Consider the following 24464-nt stretch of genomic DNA (forward strand, 5'->3'; position numbering starts at 1 on the left):
GAAACAATACATTTGTTGCTGACCAGTGTAATAGAATTTTACTTTTTTCACTATTATTTCACTGGTCTGGCCCACTGCAGATCAAATTGGGCTGAATGTGGAAGTGAATTAAAATGAGTTTGACAGTCCTGTACTGTAGGGTTTTTAAGGAGTTTTTTTTTTTTTTAAGGCAGTTAAATACTTGTGATGCAGAGCGCGAGTGTTCTGTCGGTGATTTATCCTCTAATGCGAACAGTCATTAAGTGTGGAAGATGTACGGCCTGGCCGCTCGGCAGAATATTGTTAATATTGAACTTGCTTTTCTTAAGACAATTGAAGTTATTCACGTTATTCAGATTTTTAAGGACACTTTGTAGATGTAAACCTGATCAGAATAGAATTTTACTTTTTTCACTGTTATTTTACTGGTCCGGCCCACTGCAGATCACATCGGGGTGAATGCGGCCGCTGAAGTAAAATGAGTTTGACAGTCCTGTACTATAGGGTTTTTACAGAGGTTTTTTTTTAAATTTTAGGCGGTTAAATACTTGCGACGCAGAGCGCGAGTGTTCAGTAGGTGATTTATCCTCTTAAGCGTTTGTGGAAGATGTACGGCCTGGCCGCTCGGCAGAATATTGTTAAAATTGCACTTGCTTTTCTTAAAACAATTGAACTTATTCATGTTATTCAGATTTTTAAGGACACTTTGTAGATGTAAACCTGATCAGAATAGAATTCTACTTTTTTCAGCGTTATTTTACTGGTCTGGTCCACTGCAGATCAAACTGGACTGAATGTGGCCCCTGAAGTAAAATGAGTTTGACAGTCCTGTACTATAGGGTTTTTAAGGAGTTTTTTTTTCATTTTTTTAGGCGGTTAAATACTTGCGATGCAGAGCGCGAGTGTTCTGTAGGTGATTTATCCTCTTAAGCGTTTGTGGATGATGTACGGCCTGACCGCTCGAAAGGTGAACGAATAAAAGCCCCAAAAGACAGGATTAGTACACATTTTTTAATAACATGGCACAATTTACATAACACAAGTTTAAATGAGGAGCATGCTGAAGATTCAGTCGCTTCATTTTTTCTCATTTTTGTACATGATCTAGAAAGACTTCATTTTTTTTCCTGTACATAGTAAACAGCAAAAAAAGTTTCTCATTTAACAATCTTTTTGCAGTACGCATCGACTAAACCACTATGGCTCCGGTGGACATTTTTATGTTTGGATTAAAAAACACTGCACGACATGATATCACAGAGTTTGAAGCGCACAACTAAACCTTCAGTGGACTACTAAAATAGATCTCTGCTCATTAGAAACAAACTGTCCGTCGTTTAGACTTGCTTTTTTTGTCTTTTGATTTTGTAGGTACAACAACTTAGGAAAGCACTTGAATACACTGTTCGACCAACAGAACCTATTTCCAAAACATGTACTTTACACTCCGTCTGCAGGGCTGATGTGCTGTCATGGTGTTTATGGCGCCGTATCCTCCCCCAAGAACACGACCTGCTACAAACCGCGGACGAGAAAACACGCTTTTACGTTTGTGCTGCTGACTATTGATGCTGAAAATCCTTTGAAATGCAACTGTTCCCAGGATTGTCACCACAATTTAGCATATCAGAGGAACTCATTCTTTAAACGTTTGCACCTTCATGTTTCGTTTCATTCCAAATTTGGCTCCTCTAAACCCTGTGCAGAGCGGTTAAAGCTTGTGTGGGTTTGTTTTTGTGTCAGTAGAGGTCCGGGTTGCGGGGAGAATACAGCGTTGTCTGTTGTCAGTACACAGTCAGTTGTGGTGTGAAGGCCAGCTTTCAGAAAGGGAGCCCAGATATTTTGTTGCATAGTTGAATATGGGGGTCTCTGGTGTCACGTTAATCAGCTGTATCAACCGAAACGACTAGAAAAAAAAAAAACAATAGCAAAAAGCACATTCTGAATCACCACCTCGTACTCCTCTATTTACATTTGTTCAAAGTAAAGCTTTCAAAACATTCTTTTGCATATTTGTACCATACAGAGTGAGCACGGCGACTGTACACAGTATCTACACCCTTCGTCTGTCAGTGTTTGAAGGACCTGTACATTCCAACCCATCCTGGTCTGACTGGCTTTACAAGAAAGAATGCACACAAAAAGCTGGAGCAAACTGGAGGAAAAAAAACAAAAAAAAAAACTTTGAAAAAGTCTAATTTTTTTGTCGGATGATTATTGTCTGTTTGAGGTTTTATACAAAAACATTGGATGGCGTGGGCCGGTCTCCGCCCACATCCCTTATTCACAGCTATGTTACAGTCTCGCTTTGCCCGAAGCTAAGTGCTGGGTGAGTTCAGTGTCTGAGGCACAGGGGCTCCCACGCCGAGGCTCCGCTCACCGTGCCTCGATGTCTTTGTGGGCGGGTCTGTCTCTGATGTCTGTGGCGAGGGGCGTAGTCCGTCTGGGCGAGCCGGGCCGGGCGCCCAGCGTGGGGATGAGCGGGGGCGGGGCGCTCAGAGAGGCCGTGGGGGGGGTTTTGTTCAGAATACCGTTCTGGTGGGCGGTGGCTGCCGCGGCCGCCGCTGCCGCCGCCGCAGCTGACGGGCTCACCCTGGAGTAGTGCATGCTGGGAAGTCCGGGAGCCATGAGGCCCTGGGCGGGATGTGGCAGGTGTCCGTCAAGGGCGGGGTGGTGCATGGCGGGGTGGAGGCGCCCGTGCTCGTAGTCCTCTCTGAGCATGTTGAGGCGGTCGCGCTCCTCTAACTGAGCGCGCTCCTGCTCCCTCCTCTGCTCCAGGGCCAGAGGGTGGGCGTGGTCACGGTTAAAGTCGTGCGGCTCACGGTCCCTGTACGAACGCTCCGCCTCATAAAGGCGCGGCGCCGCCAGCCGGTGCAGAGGGTCGTTCCTCAGCAGCAGGTCCCTGGCCAGAGGGTCCCGTCTGTGGATGTCCAGGCCCCTGTAGGGGTCCCGCATCGGGTCCCAGTGGAAGGCGGGGTAGGGGAAGCGGTCGGCGCCCGGGATGGGGCTGATGCCCATGAAGGGCGCCACCACTCGAGTTCTCTCCAGACTGCTGATGCTGTTGATGGGGTGGACGCCGGGCATGCCCATGGGCACCGGCATGGAGGAGGGCGGGTGCAGGTTGGAGGAGGGCGGGTGTAGGTTAGAGGGGGGCGGGTGCAGGTTGGGGGTGGACGGCGCCTGGGTGGGATGCTCCGCCGGCCGCTCGGGGGCGCCGTCCTGCTCCTCCTTCCTCTCCTCCTTCACCTTGATCTCGCTGTTCTTCTTCTGGTGCTCGTACGACAGCTCCCCTTTCTTGTCCAGGACGTCCCGGCTCAGGCCGCCGTTGGGACGCTCCAGGCTCGTCTGCCGGATGTAGGGCGACGTCGTCCCCCGGTTGGACGCCTTGTCCTCGGACACGCGGCCGTCGTGGATGATGGGCGTGTCCTTGTCGCTGTGCTGGTTGTCTTTGAGCTTGTGGTCGTCTGTGCTGCAGTCCTTCCAGGAGTCCGAGTGCTCCCTGTCCCGGTCTTTGGCCTTGTTGTCCTTGTCCCTGGGGGGTTCACCAGAGGTGGGGGGAAGGTGGTTCCTGTGGTGCTCCGGAGGCCGGCTGTGGCCCAGGAGGTTGATGGGATTGATGGGGACTGGGGATGGATGGCTCGGGTGACGCTTTTCGACAGAGTCCCTGGAAATAAACGACAAACCTGTAATATTTATTTATTTCTTATTTCTTTCTCATTTAGGATCCCCATCAGCTGATGCCGGACATCAGCTCCTCTTCCTGGGGTCCTCCTATTCCAAACACACATACTGTATCCATTTACGAGCATAACAACGTGATTCACCCTCATGTTTTCTTCTTAAGAACACTCAACTGTCAAACAAAACATTAACAATAATAACAATACTGCAAGATAAAATTAAAAACAGAAAACAAAGAAAGAAACCTAAAAAACAAAGTAATAATTATATTAAAGATAAGCACCTGTCAATTTAACCACGAAAAATGTCCAGAATTAAAGGAAAAAGAAAATAAAATTCAGCCAAACTCATGTTTTTTTTCTGTTTTCAGTTTTTAGGATCAAGGTAATTAATAGAAAAAAACAGAACTAAAACATTAGTCAAAACTAGAAAACTATTTCTAAAAAACCTTCACATTAAGTTGCTGTTTTAACGTAAACTTCTTCTGAATTTCCTTCTCAGATATCTACATATTTATTGTGGTGCTCAGCTGGCAGGTGGACGATCTATTTGATATTAGTTTGTAGGGGTGGTAGAAAATATCGCTTCTGCAATATATTGTGATATTTCATTTCACAATACTGTATTGATATTAGGGATGTAAACAATTAATCGACTAACGATTAATTGTCGATAAGAATTTGCTCAATTAAATCATTAATTGTCAGTTAATTGCCCTTTTCTGCCCGTCCACACCTGTCCGAAGGCGACCGGTTTGTCCACGCTGCACTGTGGCTGGGATGGCCGGTCATTGAACCGGATCATGGCGTTGATGAGTTAAAATGTGTGTATGGACCTGGTGGACCCAACACAGACCAGCCTGTCTGTTTGTGGGAGCGGTGCACCCCCAAAGAAATACACACACGTGTGGGGTCGTATCAGAGCGTTTTCCCTGGAGGTTGGTCTGGTCTACAGTCAGAGAAAAGTTTCACTTTCACTTCTGCGGGGGCACGGACTGCACCGTACCCCCGTAGTATTAGAAGTAGGACGGAAAGTGATGCACGCACGCATCCCCTGGCCGTACTGTGCACGTGCACCCCCCCCCATTAACAGATGAATTCCACAGGAAACACTGACTGTATCCAATGGTTCAATAAATCATTAAGGAAGATGACATGGTTTTATCATGAAGTGTATAAACAATATTTAGCTTTTATTCTTACAGACCGTATTGAAAAAGAAATTCAGGTTCTCAAGAAAATCGCCGCTTATCAATTAATCGTTATTTTGCATCCCTAATTGATATTAAAAAGTACTGTTGATTTTTTTAGGTATTTATTCAAATGCAGATATGGCAGAGGTTCTTTTTTGTTTTTCTTTTTTGTTTGTTTTATTTATTATTATTTAACACTCTTTTATTAAGTAATGTTGGTTCCTTTGTTGGGACTGAACTCAAATCTTGTTCTGATGTTAGTTGTGAACTAATAGAATCTGAACATTTGAACAGGATCTGAAACTGGAATGTCTGTGAAACACAATTTCAGTTTGAACACAGGAACATTTTGTGACAGAACATTAGATCCTGTTGGGATCAAATAAAAATGTTTTGTATTTGTGCAAAAAACAAAAAAATTGCCTTTTTTAACAGTATCATGATATATCGTATCGTGATCCTACTATTGTGATTTGTATCGTATCGCCAGATTCTTGCCGATACACAGCCCTATTAGTCTGATATTAAAATTCTAAACAGCAACAACGGTAAGAATTCTACCGTGTACATCCAGAATATTTACTCTGGATATCCAAAAAAGATCTTGTGTACATCTGAAATTTAGAGCCATAACGACATCTGCAGTAAAAACACAGCGTTTTACTGGTAAAAAGGGGTTGCCATGGTAACCGCCGTCCCTTCCGCGGAGCCTCCAGTGGCGTTTTCCTACCTGTCCTTGTCGTCTTTGCCGACCATCGAGTCCCGTTTGTCCGAGTCGCGGTCCCTCTCGTGCGAGCTGACCGAGGCGCTGCGCTCCGAGTCTCCGGGCTTCAGCCACGGCGGCGGCGTGGGGAAGGACGGCGGCGTGCGGTGCAGGCGGTTCCACGGCTCCTGGTGGCCGCTGTTGCCGCCGCTGTTGAAGTGCTGCTGCGCGTTGGGGCCGTCTTTATGGCCGAACATGGAGTTGGCCGCTGTTAGGGATTCAACACGTGGAAAAAACACAGGACGCAAGTTAAATGCATATCTCACCAGAATATTCATTCGGTCGTATCTGGTATTCAGACGTTGTATGAAAGTTAAAATAATATACATTTAACTCTTTTATTCTTTGGAAATTTGAAAAGTCTACATTCACAATTTTAGTTGTTTATTTGCCCATAGAAAGTACATTTTTGCTTGTTTTGACCAAGTCACATTAATGATTTATTTATAATAATAATACTAAATTTTATTTGTAAGTGCCTTTCTAGACACCTGAGGACACTGTACAACAAGATAAAACAGACGATCCATAAAATAAAAAGAAATAAACAGATAAAAGAATAATTACTGTGTATAGAAATGAAGATGTAAAATGCAGAGTAGAACTTGCGGTGGGTCGACTGTTCTGAAAAGGTGAGTTTTGAGTCTGGATTTGAATGTGGGGAATTAATCCTCTATTTGTTGTAATGTGATTGGACACTGAGGTCAATGTCAGGTTTCACCACATTAAAAAAAACATCCATATCTTCAAACTTAGCACTAAAGTTCCTACTGTTATGTTTTTGTGGTGAATTCTTCTCAACATTTAACTTTTCTTAAGTGATTTATCACCATTAATTCTCATTTTTCAATGTAAATCAGCTTTTTCCCCATATTTATTTAACTGATCACACAGATGTTCATAAAAACTCTGTAAATTCAAAGGTTCTTATATACAAACAGAAAACTGAAGAAAAAGTGACTTTTTTTTAGCAAAATATATCATGAACTGAACATAAAAACAAGCGTCTACATCCTCTGTTATTTGTTAAACTACATGAAAAAAATGAATTTCTCTGTGTTTAACCTTCCCCAAGTGATTGATCCTCATTTATCGTGATATAATCTTCTGCATTTTGCATTTTGTAAGCTGTTTTCCTATATTTAATTTACTGATGAGGTAGAGTATTAGTAAATTCAAAGATTATTTTATCAAAACAAAAAAATAGAGTGTCTTCTTCAGCAAAATAGCCCATACCATAAACTGAACTTGAACTGAACTCATTGTATCTGATAATCTTAGTGATAATAACGACATTCAAACTAAGGTTAGGAGTGTTTATGGCAGGAGTCATTTTATCTCTCACAGGTTTAATTTTGGTTCCACTACCGTTAACAATAAATAATTCATATCTTTTTGCTGGAATATTTACCTGTTACTTATGGGTTCATTTTACACGTTGTACCGCTCACTCAGTCAGAGCTGCTTTTAACGATTCATTCCATATTATACATGGTTTTTATCGTAGCTGTAGTGCTAGTGGTATGTTCTGTTTTAATAATTTATGACATGTTACGGAAAGCAATTTTGAATTTTATACTATACTTTATAAGTCATTCTAGAAATGCTGTGATTTTTACAGTGGTTAACTGACTTTTATACTGACTCTACACTTGTTAAATCCTGGCACCAGCATCTGTAGACTTGTTATTGAAGACAGGCTGTGTGCATGCGTGTCGTTCTTACATTTATAACCTGTCTTATTATTTTTTTAATGCTCATTATACTCTATGGACTGGAACTATTCACATGTCTGATACAAGTAAATGATGATGATGAACTGAAAAACAAGCATTTGTCAAACTATAATGCCGCGTTTCTACTGCGTGGAACCAGCTCGACTTGACTCTGGTACCAGGTCCTATTCCTGAGACCGTTTCCATTACAGGATACTACTGACTTTACAGTACCTGGTTGTCATAGCGATGCGGCGCGTTTTTTTCCGTGTCATTTGCTCAGAGAGTCGCTGATAAACTCGCTCGTTTCATGTTGTCTCATCAAACTTATGCTGAATTTTTCCGTCTGAACCTCCTGGACAAACCATGGTGTAGTTTTACAGACTGTCATCATGTGGATTCACCTACTGACAGATTTACTGTCAACTTCTGCATCTGTTTTTTGTAAAAGGGCGGGTCACACAGACGACTGTCTGACCAATCAGTGGTCTGCAGTGTTTACACGTCATGTTTTAGAATCTGGTCCCCAGTCCTGGAACCTCAGCGGAGGTGATACCAAAAAACTAGTACCAGGTTCCAGATTCCAGGTCCTTTTTCGTAATGGAAACGCAAAAAGGCCGAGTCGAGTCAAGCCGATACCACGTAGTGGAAACGCAGCATAAGAGTTTTGATGAACAGACTTTTAGGAGAACATCATGTGAACAGTAAGTGGAAAAAAACTCAGAACCAACAGAATCCTTCATGAAGCTGAAACTCACTTAGTGCTGGATTTCCGAGTCCACCAAAGGCTGAAGAACTGAGGGATCCGAGTCCTCCAAAGGAAGTGGGTCTGCCGAAAGGCTCTGGGAGGACACGAGCAGACGGCCACGGTTAGGAAACCACAGCGTGAATCAGCGGTGGCAAACATGTGGTGCGTGGGCCAAAACCGGGCCGTAAAAGGCTCCAGTCTGGCCCATGGGATGAATGAGAGTAACAGTCAAGGATTCATAATCATTTTAGTTCAGGTTCCACTTACAGACCAGTATGATATAAAATGGGCCAGACCATTAAAATCTATATTATAAAAGCCATGTGACCTCTGTGTGTGTGTGTGTGTGTGTGTGTGTGTGTGTGTGTGTGGATTCACACTAAATCCGTACACAGCTGACTGCTGCAGTTTGTCATACTTAAGTATTTTTGGTTAAGAACAGACTAGTGAAAACAACAAGTTAATAGGACCAATATTTAGGGAGATATTAGTAATTTTGGAATACAATAGCCTTATAATGACATTGCTATGGCCTGAATGCTTTGGCGGTGACTGCTGGACAAATGTGGTACAGCATGCATGAATACACAACAGCATAAAAACGACCACATCTAGAACCCCTGGATCCATACAGGTCAACACGCTGGTATTATTATAATAACCAATAAATAATGATAACTACACATTTTTCTTTGTAAAAAACTAAAATTACATGGACATGTTTACATTTTCAAACTATCTTTTCATAAAATGTGAATAACCTGAACAAATATGAACAACATGGAAAATAAGTGCAGTTTTACCAATATTCTGTCTGTTATTAAATGTTTGGTGTATTTGTAGATCCACTGTGATCTGTATGCTATAATGTACGCATGTAAATGATAAACTGAAGCAGAAGATTATGAAATTGTACTTATTTTTCTTAAGAAATGTCAGGTTGTTCATATTATTTTTAAAGAATAGTGTCTGGATGTAAACATTTTCATAATGTGATTTTACTTTTTTCACTCTAAAACATAAAGAAAAGTTTGGAGGTGACATTATTTATAGATTATTATATTATTATTTTGCTGCTCTGGCCTGTTTGAGGTCATATTGGGCTGAAAGTGGAACCTGAACTATAATGACTTTGACATTAATGGATTAAATCAGTGTCGCCTGAAATTTCTAATAATTGATTAAAAAAAAAAAAAAAAACTTCACTAAGATAAAATATATGGTGAGTTTACAGAGACAATCCCAATCCACAACAGACATGACAAACTGAAGATGAAACTGCAGCACTGTGCTTCTGTTTGTGTGTCACATGTTCACTGTGGTCAGTTTCAGATGCTGCAGCTCTTTCATAATTCTTAGTTTCAGTTCTTGTTTGTTCAGTATTAATTTTCCTCCTTGTAAATCACAGCTGGACTGACTGGACAGATCCTGACCAAGGAAAATCCAGTTCTCTCTTTGTGCAGTAATCTACACCTGGATTTACTGCCTCTGTCCATAATAATATACATTATATAGACTAAAAGTGTCTAAAATGAACGTTTATTTGCAACATAGTATAGCAAACTATTACGTGATCAAAAACAAATTAATTTACCAGAAATTTCTGATGTTAAAATGGGGTCACGAGCCAAAAAAGGTTGGAAACCACTGGGTTAAATGTTGTGTTTGAACACAGGAAGGATGTGGAGGTGTTTGTACCTAAGTGAGACGCTGGGGTGAGGAAGTTTCCAGGATGGTGTGGTGGGTGTCCAAAGGGACCTGCTGATGGGTGGGTGGGACCTGAGGAGGAAGAGGAAGACCATGATGAAGATCAGCCGCTGGTCAACAGGGAAAACAGACATTAACCCTTAAAGACCCACCTCTGGTTTTGTCACAACTTCCAAATGATTTTTTCTGTGATTTATGACCATTTATTATAATCCTATCGTCTGCATTTGGACTTTTTCAGTGTAACTCAGGTGTTTTCCTGGTATATTTAATGTCTGATCATGTAGATGTTCATTAAAGCTCAAAGGAAATTCAAAGGTTGTTAAATCAAATCACAATGAAGAAAAAGTGAGTTTTCAACAAAATACATCATTACCTGAACATAAACTCAATGTGTACTACCTTATTTTGTTCTTTTTTTTGTTATTTACTTATTTTATTTATTAATTTTGTTTATTTTTCTACATTTTTGTTGTTTTTCTTCAATTTTGTTTCAGTTTGTTGCTTATTTTATTCACGTTACTTATATTTTGTTGACCTATTATTCATTTTTGTTCATTTTCTGGATCCCTTTGGCTGTTTTTGTTAATTTTGTTGTTTTTTTTTTTAAACTGAATTTCACTCGTTTTATTTTGCACATTTTTTCACAGTATTTATTCAACTCCATGGGTTTTACTGGCGAATCAATGTTGTAGAAGATGACTGTGTTTCCACGGTAACTACAGAGCCTCTGAGCATCCAAATAGGTCATATCTGATGACCGTGAAAAGATGAAGAACTGTATTTACACCAGTTATTGACATGTATTGATAGGATTAGTGGATCAACAGGTGTTAAACAGTTTAGATCAGTAGATGCTTTTGGTAAATGATGGATATTTGGGTTTTTAAGGGTTACAAACAATGTCATAATTTAATCATATATGTAGTTCCGTTATCACATCCTCAGATAAACCAGAGTTGAACTGACCTACATCAGAACTCAACACTCGTACCAGCTGAGGGGAACAACACCAAACGCTGGATTTCCTCTCAGATAAAAGTTTCGTTCTCTGCCAAAAATGTGTCTGAGTCAGAACGTTGTTTTAAGTCCAGGTTCTTCTCAGTTCAGTCTTTATGATTAACTCCAGCCAGGACGTCAGCCAAAGAGACAACACTTTAGAACATGAGTCCAAAGGTCACGAAGAAGAAAACACCCCAGTCTGAAACTACACACACACCTCCTCTGGGTCCAAAACAAAAGACTAAATATAAAGATGAATGAACCTGATGTTGATTCATGTCACGTCTGAGGGAATATTTAGGTCATAATGTAGACTTTCTACAGCCTGAAAACTGTCCACGATTTAAATGGGAAGAATTCTTTTTTCCTCTTTAACCCATAAAGACCCAAATATCCACTGCTGACCAAAAACATCTACTGATCTAAACTGTTTCAGACCTGTTGATTCACCAGGCCTATCAATACATGGAAATAATTGGTGTAAAATACAGTCAGGGTTCCTACACATTTCAAATTTCTGAATTCCATACTTTTTCCAGACCTAATTTCTAGATGTCTTTGTAAAAAAAAAAAATTCCAACTAGCCAACCAGTCTTTATATTTGGGATTTATGAGCCATCACACTGTAAAAATCTAAATCATACCAAGTGTATTTTTTCTTTTCTCGTCCAAACATCTCATCACACTTAAAACAAGTGTTCAGAGAACACAAACCTCCGCCAAGCACCCCGAACGGTGTGCATGTGTGGATCGACTCTTTCTGTTTAAATTCAACAGTTTCCAGGTTGTTCCATACAGCAGAAAAAGTTGAAGCTTGGTACCAGTCATGTGTCTGTCCTGTTAGATTCAAGTCACATCAATATTTGTCGAGTTCTAATTTGAAATGTGTGGTAAATGGGATTTTCAATGTTCAATGGAAATGTCCACAGAGTCCACATTCCACAGTGGATGTGGACAAGTTAGTTCCAGATACAAGATATTGTTCTAAGCTACAGGTGGATCCAATTGGAGGCTAATCGGAGTTGTTTTGAATTTTTTATAAATTTTCTAAAATTGTTTAATGATGAGAGATAGGAAAATTGTAGATGTTGTGACCTTGAACTCTGGCCTACTTGGCCCAAAATGTAATGGGTTGGTCCCAGGGCCTAGGCCTATCTGTGGGGAAGATTTGGGAAAGATGGGTGGAAGAGTTTTCCCCTAAAGTGGCTAACAAACAAACAAACAAACAAAGTGATCACAATACCTCCTGGAGGAGTAATAAGACATAATCACCTAAAGAGTAACTTTCCAGTGAGATATAAGAACTTATTTTTAGACAACAGATCTGGAAAATCTTATTTGAAGAAATCTCACCAATGTCATTTTTACTTGTTTCATTGGCAGATTTTTTTTTTGCTTAATTCAAGATTTTGTTGCTTAATTCAAGCAAAAAAAATCTGCCAGTCGAACAAGTGAAAATTATCTTGGTAAGATTTCTTCAAATAAGATTTTCAATATTTATTGTCTAAAAATCAGTTCCTATATTTCACCGAAAAGTTCCTCTTTAGGTGATTATGTCTTATTTTAAGTGTGAGGAGATATTTTCACTAGAAATGAGAAAAATACACTTGGGAGGATTTAGATTTTTAAAGGGCATCAGAGAATTTCCATCTATCCATTACGAGTTCTGCCAGCGATCATACAAGGCATGCCGAATATGTCATTCACCAACAGTGTGTGGACGACACCTGGACGGGCCTTAAAATGGGTTAGGGAAGGATAAGAGCAGAAGGCGGGGCATTCAACTTGTCAATCTGCCCAAATGTTTTCTGGGACACGTAGCCAACTGTATGTGCTCTCACACAAACATTGTAGCTACACTAGCAAGCACCTAAAGAAACAGATCGATCCATTTCTTTTTTTTTTAGATATCCATAATTTTATGTTTTAGAAAATAGAACAGTGGGAACAGTCTGGGAAACATGAATATTTTCCCATACTTTTGTTTCCATTTTCCACAATTTTCCAGACCTGGAAATTTATAAAATCCAATTCTATACTTGCGTAGGAACCCTGTGCAGTTTGTCATCTTTTCATGGTCATCAGATATGAGCCATTTGGACGTTCAGAGGCTCCGTAGTTACCGTGGAAACACACTCATCTTCTACAGCACAGGTGTCAAACATGCGGCCTGGGGGCCAAATCCGGCCCGCCAAAGGATCCAATCTGGCCCGTAGGATGAATTTGTGAAATGCAAAAATTCAATTATCAATCAATGGTGAAAAAAATCATTTTAATACAGGTTCCACATACAGACTAATACGATTTCAACTGGGTCAGACCAGTAAAATAGTATCACAATAACCTATAAATAATGAAAACTGCAGATTTTATCTTTGTTTTAGTGTAAAAAAGTAAACTTACATGAAAATGTTTATATTAAGAAACTATCCTTTTATGAAAGATGTGAATAACCTGAAGAAATATGAACAACCTGAAATGTCTTAAGTGAAGTAAATGCAATTTTACCACTATTATAGCTGTTACTAAATGTTTTGTGTATTTGTTATTATCATGTAAGTTGTAAGGCACATGTGTAAGTTATAAATTGATAAACCAAGGCCGAATACTGTTAAAATTACACTTGTTTTTCTTAAGACATTTCAAGTTGTTCATGTTATTCAGATTTTTAGGACAACATTGTAGATGTAAATATTATGATAATGTAATTTTACTTTTTTCATTGTTCTTGTTTTACTGGTCTGGCCCACTGCAGATCATATTGGGGTGAATGTGGAACTGAGCTAAAATGAGTTTGAACAGCCCTGTTCTACAGCATTGATTCACCAGTAAAACCCATGCAGTTGGATCAATGACAGTGGATGGACACACTGAGTTTCTATTCAGTTACTGATAAATTCTGTCGAAAAAGTAGATTTTTCTAAAATGTTCTCTGTTTTTGATATAATAACCCTCAAATGTAATATCAGCATGATAATTAAAGTACACGATCAGTAAACTAAATATGGGTAAACACTTGATTGTCTGGACTGAAACATGTAAACCACGGTCACATTTCTGAAGTGCATGTAAGCACATCAGCTCTGATTACTATAATTATCTGATTACTCCAAGTTACTGTTTTTTTATGGATACTTCTGTAAACGGGCTCAGTGTAAAGTACAGTTAACTAGTCGTGTTTTTTCATTAAATCCTCCCATGAGTAAATTGTCTGATGTCAGAGATGCACTACATCAACACGCAGACTGAATGATATTTCCATTTTGAGCATCATTTTCTTGCTTCTACACATCGGAACAGTGATCTATGTCCACAACAGCAGGATCTGATCTATGGGTAGAATCTGGCCGAGGTTACCGTGGTGATCCATCAGAGCGCTGACGTCCACTCACCTGCTGCAGAGAAGAGCGTGGCGGGTCGGGCCAAGTCGCTCGGGTGATGAATGGCTCCGAACAGACTCGGGCCTGGAGGTCGACTCAGGAACTCGGGCTTGAGGCCAAAGTCTAACTTGTGAGGGTCGACCTGCATCTGCTGCTGGAAGACGAGAAACCGACAGGAAGAAACACATGTAAAACTACTTTACACCAGGACGCAGAGAGATGGTTTTGGGGGGGGGGGGTTCATTTGGATTTGCATTCCGTTTTATTTTCCTGTTTGGAATTGGAGATGATTAAAGTCTATTAACCCTCAAAACATTATGGCTTTATTCTTGAAATATTACAACTTTATTCTCATAAAATTATGACTATTTTGTATTCGACTTTGTTCACATAAAATTCCGGGTTTTCTCTCGATATTTTACGACTTTATTCTCTTAGTGACAAGTGTTTTTATTTTCCAATGTGGCCCTAATACGCTGTTGTATTTTCCTGCAAAATGTCTGTGGATGATTTAACCAGAGCGGCCATATTGAAAAAAAAGGGGGGGGGGGGCAATCCACTGGTTGTAGTGGGATGACTATTCACCAGGGGGCAGTAAACACGTACCAGGTCAAATACAACAAGTTTTTAAGGAAAGTACTGATCTTGTTGATAAGACAGAGATCTCAGAACCTGGTGTAGCAAATATGATACGAACTGTTTTATAGGGTTAACACCAATTTGTCATAAATTGCTCCTTTTCAGTCTGATGAACGCCACTTCTTCACATGGAGGCACAAACTCAGGAGGTTTAATTATCAGCCTTAAACCTGGAGGCAGTTGGTGCCGCTCAGGTAACGTTTATGTGTGGGCAAGTTTCATTCACAAAACAAACGCTTCACCCCCGCACAAACCAGCCGCCGCCGGCAGCGTTAGCATCCGAACACTGAGGGCGAAGGTTTTATAAAGATCCAAAAATATGAATCCCAGGCTGCAGCTCCGACAGAACACAGCTTTAGTTGGACACAGAAAACATCTCCTCACAACAAAACACGCCAATAAAAACCTCAGGGTTTCCAGTAAAACCAGGAAGAGATAATAAATCAAAAGAAGTCAAAACAGGAGTTCTCCTCCTGTGGTAAATGAGCCTCATGATGCGTCTGGTTCAGTCGTCAGATCATTCTGAGAAGAATCCAGGTACGAGGAGGTCGGACACACACACACACACACACACACACACACACTAAGGTTATTATTGTTAACGAAAACTAATGAAATGACGAAAACTAGAATTGAAAAAACTGAAATTAACTGAAGTAAATAAAAATTATAATTAAAAGAAAAAAACGATAACTAACTGAAACTGTATTGTGTGTTTACAAAACTAACTAAAACGTATAAAAATTATGGATAAAATTCCCTTCGTTTTCGTCTTGGTCAATGTCGGATTGATACGAAAGAGATTTATTTTGCTCGAGGAATTTTAGCTGCTGGCACCATATGATATTTAACGGTTTGTCACTTGTGGTTTCCAGTCGTCTTCTGGTCCCCACTCTACCTGGAAACATGGAGACTAAAGTTGGGAGAAAGCAGCAGAGTCCTGTCTGGGATTTATTTGAATACGACGACAGAGAAGAAGAGAAAAGATATAAAAAAACTAAAACTAAGCTTTTAGAAAATAATGAAAACTAATAAAAACTAGTAAATCTGCTCTAAAAACTAATTAAAACTAACTGAATTACAGGGAAAACAGTCAAAACTAAATAAAACTAAACTAGAATGAAAAATCCAAAACTATTAGAACCTTGACCCCCCCCCCCCCCACACACACACACACACACACACACACACACACACACGGGTCAGTTCCGTCCTGTCTGCACTAATATGGACATTTGTCTTAACAGGTACAAACACTTCTGTTCCCCCATGCATTTGTGATGTATTGCACTATCAGTCACTCCTGTTCCCTTCTGCACGTGCTCAGTTCCACTGAGGTCAAAACTGGATGTTTGAGCAAGAGAATGAACCTGTTTACATTCACACTAATACTCTGATCATGATCCGATTTCTGCAGTTTTCAGATTATTTAGGTGATCATGTAAACTGTATAATCCGATGTGTTTATTTTCCCCACATCACACCATGTGCATGTGCAAATATAAATGGAGTTTATATTTATTTATATTTATATAAATATAAACGGAGGCTGAACATAAATACATGGTGTTTGTTTCTGGTGGATGGCACTTCGAAACTGTTCACCGTAATGTAAGAGATTTAGGTGAGTATTCACAGAAAGACTTACAGATTCATGATACTTAGGATATGACTGAGGTTTGGCAGATCTGATGAAAAATTGCACAAAAGTCTCATGCACCTTTAAGTGTGATGAGATATTTGGACTAGAAGTGAGAAAAATACACTTAGGAAGATTTAGATTTTTCTCCAGCGAGGCCGTTCAGACTGAAGTTGCATTGCAAAAATATCAGATATGTATCGGATATAGGACCACATGCACTACAAAGAAAAAGTTCAGGATATTTTTAATTTTTGGGCTTTTTTTTTCAGTTGGGATTCTTGCACAGCGCTTTTTACTATTTTGTGTGTGAATTGAATTGAAACACTTTTTTAATGAGCAGACATACAGTAGTTTTATTTACAAATGGCAAAAAAGACAAAAAAAAAAAAGAAATATCCTTAAGTTTTTGTTTGTAGTGTATGGAAGTGGCCTGGGTCGGATTTGAAAAAAATCAGATTAGTGCTGTTCAAACTGTCTTTAACAGATCGGACACAGGTCACACATGGGCAAAAAAAACAAAGAGATTTGGGCCACGTTTGCCTGCAGTCTGAATGTAGCCTTAGTCTGGTTATTTTTTCTTGTTGACAATGAATGAATGAATTTATTTTTGGTTTTACATCAATCATTGTACTCAGTACATTAATTGTAATAAACATAAAAACGAAAAAAGGAATAGGCTAGAAGCAAAAGCTTATTTTTTTGCCGATCCTTTTGAACTAATACACCGCTTACATCAGCTTAAATGTGTACAGCATCGAGCATTCACACCAGAATAATAACAAATAAAAAAAGTAAAATAAAAAAAACAACACAAACATATCTACCATCTCAATTCAATATCTCTGAATAATTTTAAACTTAAGGTAGTTTTTTTTTTAAACTTCGCCAAAGGAGTGGATAACTTAACTGCATCATAAGGTCCATTCCATAATTTCACCCCCACAGTCCCAGTTCATCTAGACTTCACATTTGTCCTCACTTTAATCCACTCACAAATATGAAAATCAATAAACAGAAAAAAACCATTTGCATTAAAACATAAATCCATAAAAACATGCACCACATGATTCCAGAACAGTTTTTACCCCAGAGCCACAACTACACACTGAACAATGACCTCCACCACCAAAGCACAGACGTTTTTTAATTACACTATTTTATATATTGCACTGTATACACTGGCACTGACGAGATGTGTGTGTGACGTACTGCTGTGATAAAGAAGGAGGTGGATGTGTGAGGGATATATATTTTATTTTTATCAAATATTTTATATTTTATAGTTATTATTACTATTTATTACCTCCGCCAGCAGGTATTGTGATCACTATGCTTTGTGTGTTTGCGTGTGTGTTTGTTTGTTAGCAAGATAACTCAAAAAGATATGGACGGATTTTCATGAAATTTTCAGGAAATGTTGATACTGGCACAAGGAAGACATGATTAAATTTTGCTGGTGATCGGGGGGGGGGGGGGCAGATCTGTCTTGGCGGAGGTCCACGCTCTCTGAGTGCTTTTTTTGTCACTATTGTAACAAGAAAAATTGTTACATGACATGTTTATCCGAAATCCTGATCTGTTCACATAGTTCACATGTATTTAAATTAGCATTATTTGTTTGTAAAGCCTGGAAAAAGCGGCAGATATGTTTGTTTAAATAGGTCAGTATTTTGTTTTGTTTATATACTGTGCCTATTGTCTGGTGTTTGGTCTTTGGTTTGTATTTATGGTGTCTTATAAGCCCATGGAAGGGCTGGGCATGTCTGTATGCAAGACACAATAATAAAAACTTTCATTCATTCATTCATACTATTACTATTTATGAGTCTGTATCCTGACAGTGCACCTACATTTCATTGTACATTCTGTATAATGACAATAAAGTATCTTATTTTATCTTATTAGTTTGTGTGTGTGGATGAGCAGAAAACCTGCAGGATTCAGAAGAGTTCTCACCTTTACTTTCTGTTGGTGGTGGTAGATCTGCCAGGCGATGTGCACATGCATGGCGCACCACTTCCCTGGTTTCTGCAAGAAAAACACAAACTTATCACGACTCCGCTGTGCAACGTGAACAGCAGATGGAAATCATTATTACTGTGAAGAAAGCCGTCGTGTGCAGCATTAATAACCTCTAATCTTTGACATATGTCGAGTGTCTTCACTTCAGTGTCTTAACCGTCATAATTCATCTGACATCACTGTTCTGTTCGTTCGTATGTGATTGGAACCGTCTGTTCATCATCGCTTCAGCTTAACCTGAAATCAACTGTTCCACAAAACTCCACTGGTTGTTGTTTTCTAAATCAGGGCTGTCAAAGTCATTTTAGTTCAAGTTCCACATCCTCCAAATATGATCTGAGCTGAATCACACCAGGAAAATAATAATATAATAATATATAAATAATGTCAACTCCAAACTTTTCTCTGTTTTAGGGTGAAAAATGTTAAATTACATGATGAAAATGTTTACATCGACAACCTGTTCTTTAAAATAAATATGAATTACGTGAACAACCATGAAAAAACTGAAATTTGTTCAGAAAAATAAGTGAAATTTTAACAACATTCTGCCTCCGTTTATCATTTACACATGTTCAGTAAAACTTACAGATCACTGTGGATCTACAAAGACACAAAACATTTAGTAACAGACAGAATCTTGTTAAAATTACACTTATTTTTCTTCAGACATTTCATATTTTTCATGTTCAGGTTATTCACATTTTTTTGTGAAAGTAGTTTGTAAATGTAACCACATCCATGTAATTTTACATTTTTTAAACATTAAAACAAAGACGAATTTGGAGTCGTCACTATTTTTTTAGCTGTTTTTATTCATATGTTTACCGTAGATTTTATATACGATGTACAGATTGGATGTCACTTCTAAATTTAGCTGTACTCGTTACAATGACAAAAAAAATATTCTACTGTATTATAGATTATTGTGGTTATTATTTTACTGATCTAATCCACTGGAGATCAACTGTGGAACCTGAACTAAAATGATTGTTAATACAGGGTTCCCGCAGGATCAAATCTGCATTTAATACCTTAAAAAAGTCCTTAAAAGGTCCTTAAAAGACTTAAAAGTCCTTAAAATTTAATATGTTCTTTTTTCATTCATTTCATTTGTTTGTTTATTTCGGGCATTCACGGAATACATGCAAATTCAATAAAAAAAAAAAAAAAAAAAAAATTCATTTATACTCGAAAAGGAGTGGGAAGAAGAAAAACTTATTTAATCCTACCCTCATTCTCATCTTCAAATAATTTAACATAATAACTTTTAAATACTCACTCCTGTCCTAAAATGTTAGGTCTTACGTTATAAACTTGTCGGCTGTATTGTGTTTAAATGTGTCAGTTAAATGTCCGAACCGTAAAGAAACCAATGTTAGTCGACTCAGTTACACCCGTTCCGACAATTTATATTGAAATCAGGAACCAATTATTGCGAACTTTGCAGCCTCTGGTGAGAAATGACTCGGAATGGTAGAAATCAAGGCATTGGAGTAAATACATTTTTTTTCCTAAACTCTAGGAGTCACAAATTTTTGCCAGTATGGCTGTGAAACAGGCATTAAATTCTGTTCTAAGTCGTCTTAAAAAGGTCTTAAAATGTCTTAAATTTAACTTAAAGGAACCTGTCGGAACCCTGTAATACAGGGGTGTCAAACTCATTTTAGTTCAGGGGCCACATACAGCCTAATATGATATAAAGTGGGCCGGACCAGTGAAACAATATAAATAATAGGATAAGAACGTTTGAGTGAAAAAGGTAAATTCTGTAATGAAAGTGTTTACATCTATGAATCGTACTTGAACATAACATGAACAAATAAGAACAACCTGAAAATTCTTTAGTAAAATAAGTGCAGTGTTAAAAATATTAGGCCTTAGTTTATCATTTATACATGTGAATCAAAACATAGAGATCACAGTGGATCTGCAAATACACAAAACATTAAATAACAGGAAGAATATTATTAAAATTCCACATACTTCTCATACGACATTTCAGATATTCACATTTTTTTGTAAAAGGCTGGTCTGTAAATATAAACATTTGTGTGTAATTTACTTTTTTTTTTTACACTAAAACACAGACAAATTTACACTTGTCATTATTTATAGGTTATTATGGTAGTATTTTACTGGTTCTGATCCACTTTAGACTGAAATGACCTAAAAGGATTTTAAAATCCTTGATTGTTAATATCTTCAGTGTAATTTTTGCATTTCACAAATTCATTCCGGGGGCCGGACTGAACCCTTTGACGGGCCAGATTTGGACCCCGGGCCGCATGTTTGACACCTGTGCTGTAATATCTTCAGTGTCATTTTTATTTTCACAAATCCATCCCATGGGCCGGATCGGACCCTTTGGAGGCCCGGTTTTGGCCCTTGCACCGTATGTTTGACACCCGTGTTCTAAACTAATCCACTGTGCCTTCAAGTGCAGCACTCATTTAATTAAAGACACTATCACCTCTATTAACAAATGTCCTTAAAGGGATTGTGGGTAATATAATGAGTGTGTTTTCAGATTGGGAACTCACCCTGAGAATGGGCCGGAAAGGATCCGTTAGCTGCAGGACGGAGAAGGAACAAAGTTATTGAACTGTCAATCACAGTGTTTCTAATTAGCCTCTGTGTGCGACATTCATTACGAACCAAATTGAGCTGTTGAAATATCAGGAAAAACCAAAGCATTTCAGGAGTAATTAACACACGGCGTTTGTCGGGGCTCCTCCTCGGCGGTTTTCGTGTAGAGTAATGTAACAGAACAATATAAGGAACACGTGTAGACGCTGTAAAGTAAAGAACGAGGACTTTAATTAACTACAGATTCAGTCTCCAGAGTCTGGATTTACAGCTGAAAGCAGAACACACTCACTCTGAGCCGCGAGTGTTTAACAGGAGCAACATTTCATCCTCATCGTCAGGTCAGAACGTGAGAAAAATGAAGAAACATAATAGAAATAGTGGTTGGATCATCCTCATCTTCTGTCTTCTATCCAGTCCTGCTCCATGTTGGCTTATTAAAGTTCTAATGTCCATACATATGCGTTTGTGTCTGTGTTTAGATCCAATCTGATGTCATACGACGGCGTATTAGGGCCACATAAGAAAATACAAAACACTACAAGAATAAAGTCGTAAAATATCGAGATAAAACCCGTAATTTTATGAGAATAAAGTCGAATACAAAAGAGTCAAAACTGTACAAGAATAAAGCCATAACTTTATGAGAATAAAGTCGTAGTTCAAAAAAATACAACAACTATAATTTAATGAAAATAATGTCGTACTTTTAAGTCGCAATATTTTGAAAATAAATTCCTGATAGTGCGATAAAAAGTCAGAATTTAGAAATTGTAAGCCTTAAGCCTTATTGATAACAGCAGCAACTTTCACTTCTGTCGGACCGGACGACTAATGCTAACGTGTTGATGGTGGGCGGGGCTAATAGGCTCAGTATTTGGTGGGCGGGGCTAATGGGCTCAGTATTTGGTGGGCGGGGCTAATAGGCTCAGTATTTGGCCTTTGTACGAAAACCCCAAATGAAAGTAAAACCTCACAAAATCTTCCAAGTTCTCCATTATGCAACGAGTGGGTACGACTTTATTCTTGTAAATTATATTTTTCCCACCTGTTTTTAAATTACGACATTATTCTTGTAATATTATGGCTTTATTCTCTAAATATAACAACTTTAATCTCATACAAGTATGACATTATTTTAGTTTACACTATGAGTTTTTTTTTTATTTTTTTTTTACTCTTTTGTATTCAACTTTATTATCGTAAAATTACGGTTTTTATCACGATATTTAACGACTTTATTCTCATAGTGACAAGCGTTTTTATTTTCTTATTTGGTCCTAATATGCCTTCATAATGTCAAGTATAAACAGCAGGAAGAACTCCAGTTTCAGGTTAAAAACAGCTTCTTTAACTTCTTTACTGTATTCTTTGGTGTGTTTTTCGTGCACGTTCATGTATAATAACCACTGTTATTTATGGGAATGTAAGGCTGTTTGTTGGTTTATTATAGTTCTAGTGTCCACACATATGTATTTGTCTCTGTATTTGGATCCAATCTGACATATGTGAAGTATGAACAGAAGGAAAAACTCCAGTTTCAGGTTAAAAACAGCTTCTTTAAACCCCAGTGGTCATATTTAGTGACACCTCCTTTTGTACTTAACAGGTCTGGAAAAACGTCTTAAAAAGTCTGAAATTTGGCTTCAAATCTGTAGATACCATGTTTGTGTAATTAGTATATTTTTTGTGTATTTAAATGTACGTTTTGTGTATTTTTTTGTATATTATAGTGCATTTTTTGAAGATTTTAGTGTATTTTAGCATGTGTTTTGTATATTTTGGTGCATTTTACTGTTTTTCTGGGTGTTTTACTGTATTCTTCGGTGTGTTTTTTGTGCACTTTCATGTATAATAATTACTGTTATTTATGTGAATGTAAGGCTGTTTGTTGGTTTATTATAGTTCTAATGTCCACATGTATGTATTTGTCTTTGTATTTACATCCAATCTGATACATGTGAAGTATGAACAGAAGGAAAAACTACAGTTTCAGGGCAAAAACAGAAGTGTATATTTTTTGTTTTCTGTCTTTCCTACACTTTCAGCTGTGTAATTTCTCCATGGTTGGATCAATAGAGTCTTATCTTTTTTTTCTCCACATTCTGACCGGATGAAGCTGCAGCTGTGACTGAATCTTTGCAGGTGTTTTTTTTTTTTTTTTTTTATCCACAGATACTTTTTTTTGGTTTTTTTTCCTTCGTCGTTTCCATATGTGATGTGTGCAGAGCTGCTCTTCTGGAGTTTGGAGCAGAAACCCTTAAATTCTCCATCTTATGCAACACGTACAGATGGCGTGAATGTTCTGTTGTTGTGTAAACAGTTTTGTTTTGTTGGCGGTGCTCACCCTGGGGTCCTTCTGTAAGAATGTGTGTGGGACGGCACCCGGTCTGGCCGACACATCCAGTGGATTGGAGGTCTAAAGAGCACGAGACACAGACAAAACAAGAGGCTCTGTGAAAAGGGCCTGTTGTGGGTTTGTTGGTGGGAACGTGGGCGTTCTGCCTCCATGTTACCTTCGGCTGAAAGGCACCCTGCAGCGATCCGAACGGCCCGGTCGGAGGGATGACGGGGGGAAGACCAGACATGGCCGGTGGGTAGGAGTGGAACAGCTGAAGAAGAAGAAGAAGAAGAAGAAGAGATGAGTGAGGACGCTTGGGTTTGACAAACTGGTGAAACATGAACCTGAAGACGCTCAAACAGAACCATGAACCTTCTGGTGTCTGCGTGAGCATATTGTGGACACGTTGAAAAAGGTCAGATTATTTTTCACTATTTGTATGAGGACAGAATTCAACTGTTGTTCATTTTTGCATGATTTTTAAAAAAAATTCTGACCCACTCATTAAAATCAACATTGTGATATTTCATTTCACAATACTGTATCGATATTAAAAAGGACTGTATCGATATTTTTAGATAATTATTCAAATGCAGATATGGCAGAGGTTCATTTTTGTTTTTCTTTATTGTTTATATCTTATTTATTATTATTTAACGCTGTTTTATTAAACTATGGTTATTTGAAGCATCCTAAAAACACTTTTTACTGTCAGAGAAGCAGATGGTAGTTCCTTTGTTGGGATCGCACAAAAATAAAGTGATGATGTTAGTTCTGAACTAATAGAACATGAACATTTGAGCAGGATCTTAAACTGTAATGTCTGTAAAACTTAAAGGAAAATTTTGTGATATAACATTAGATCCTGTTGTGATCAAATAAAAATGTGTTTAGTATTTGTGAATATTTCTGGTGTGATTCAATTCTTCCAGGAAATAATCATTTTAAAGAAAGAAACAAACAAAAAATTGCCTTTTTAACAGTATCGTGATATATCGTGATATATCGTATCGTGATCCTTGTATTCTGATTTGTATCGTATCGCTGGATTCTTGCCAACACAC

General features: G+C 38.5%; 1 protein-coding gene across 10 annotated transcripts in view; it reads right to left on the minus strand.

Annotated features, from left to right (window-relative positions):
* Positions 1 to 976: 976 nt before the first annotated feature.
* The window catches only part of auts2a (activator of transcription and developmental regulator AUTS2 a), a 693940-nt gene continuing 670452 nt past the window's right edge, over positions 977 to 24464 (minus strand). For 6 of the 10 annotated variants that reach the window (XM_030154090.1, XM_030154095.1, XM_030154087.1 and 3 more), the window contains 9 exons: positions 23576 to 23671; positions 23407 to 23478; positions 21014 to 21043; positions 18405 to 18476; positions 14180 to 14321; positions 9777 to 9857; positions 8089 to 8172; positions 5583 to 5835; positions 977 to 3643 (listed from right to left, as the gene is read on the minus strand). In XM_030154090.1, coding sequence (XP_030009950.1) covers positions 2356 to 3643; positions 5583 to 5835; positions 8089 to 8172; positions 9777 to 9857; positions 14180 to 14321; positions 18405 to 18476; positions 21014 to 21043; positions 23407 to 23478; positions 23576 to 23671 — 2118 coding nt within the window. In that variant the 3' untranslated portion in view covers positions 977 to 2355. The remainder of the gene's footprint in view (positions 3644 to 5582; positions 5836 to 8088; positions 8173 to 9776; positions 9858 to 14179; positions 14322 to 18404; positions 18477 to 21013; positions 21044 to 23406; positions 23479 to 23575; positions 23672 to 24464) is intronic. The other 4 variants (XM_030154094.1, XM_030154093.1, XM_030154091.1 and 1 more) reach the window with 3 other exon arrangements.

Source organism: Sphaeramia orbicularis, chromosome 14 (genome assembly GCF_902148855.1).
Source record: "Sphaeramia orbicularis chromosome 14, fSphaOr1.1, whole genome shotgun sequence".
Lineage (NCBI taxonomy): Eukaryota > Metazoa > Chordata > Actinopteri > Kurtiformes > Apogonidae > Sphaeramia > Sphaeramia orbicularis.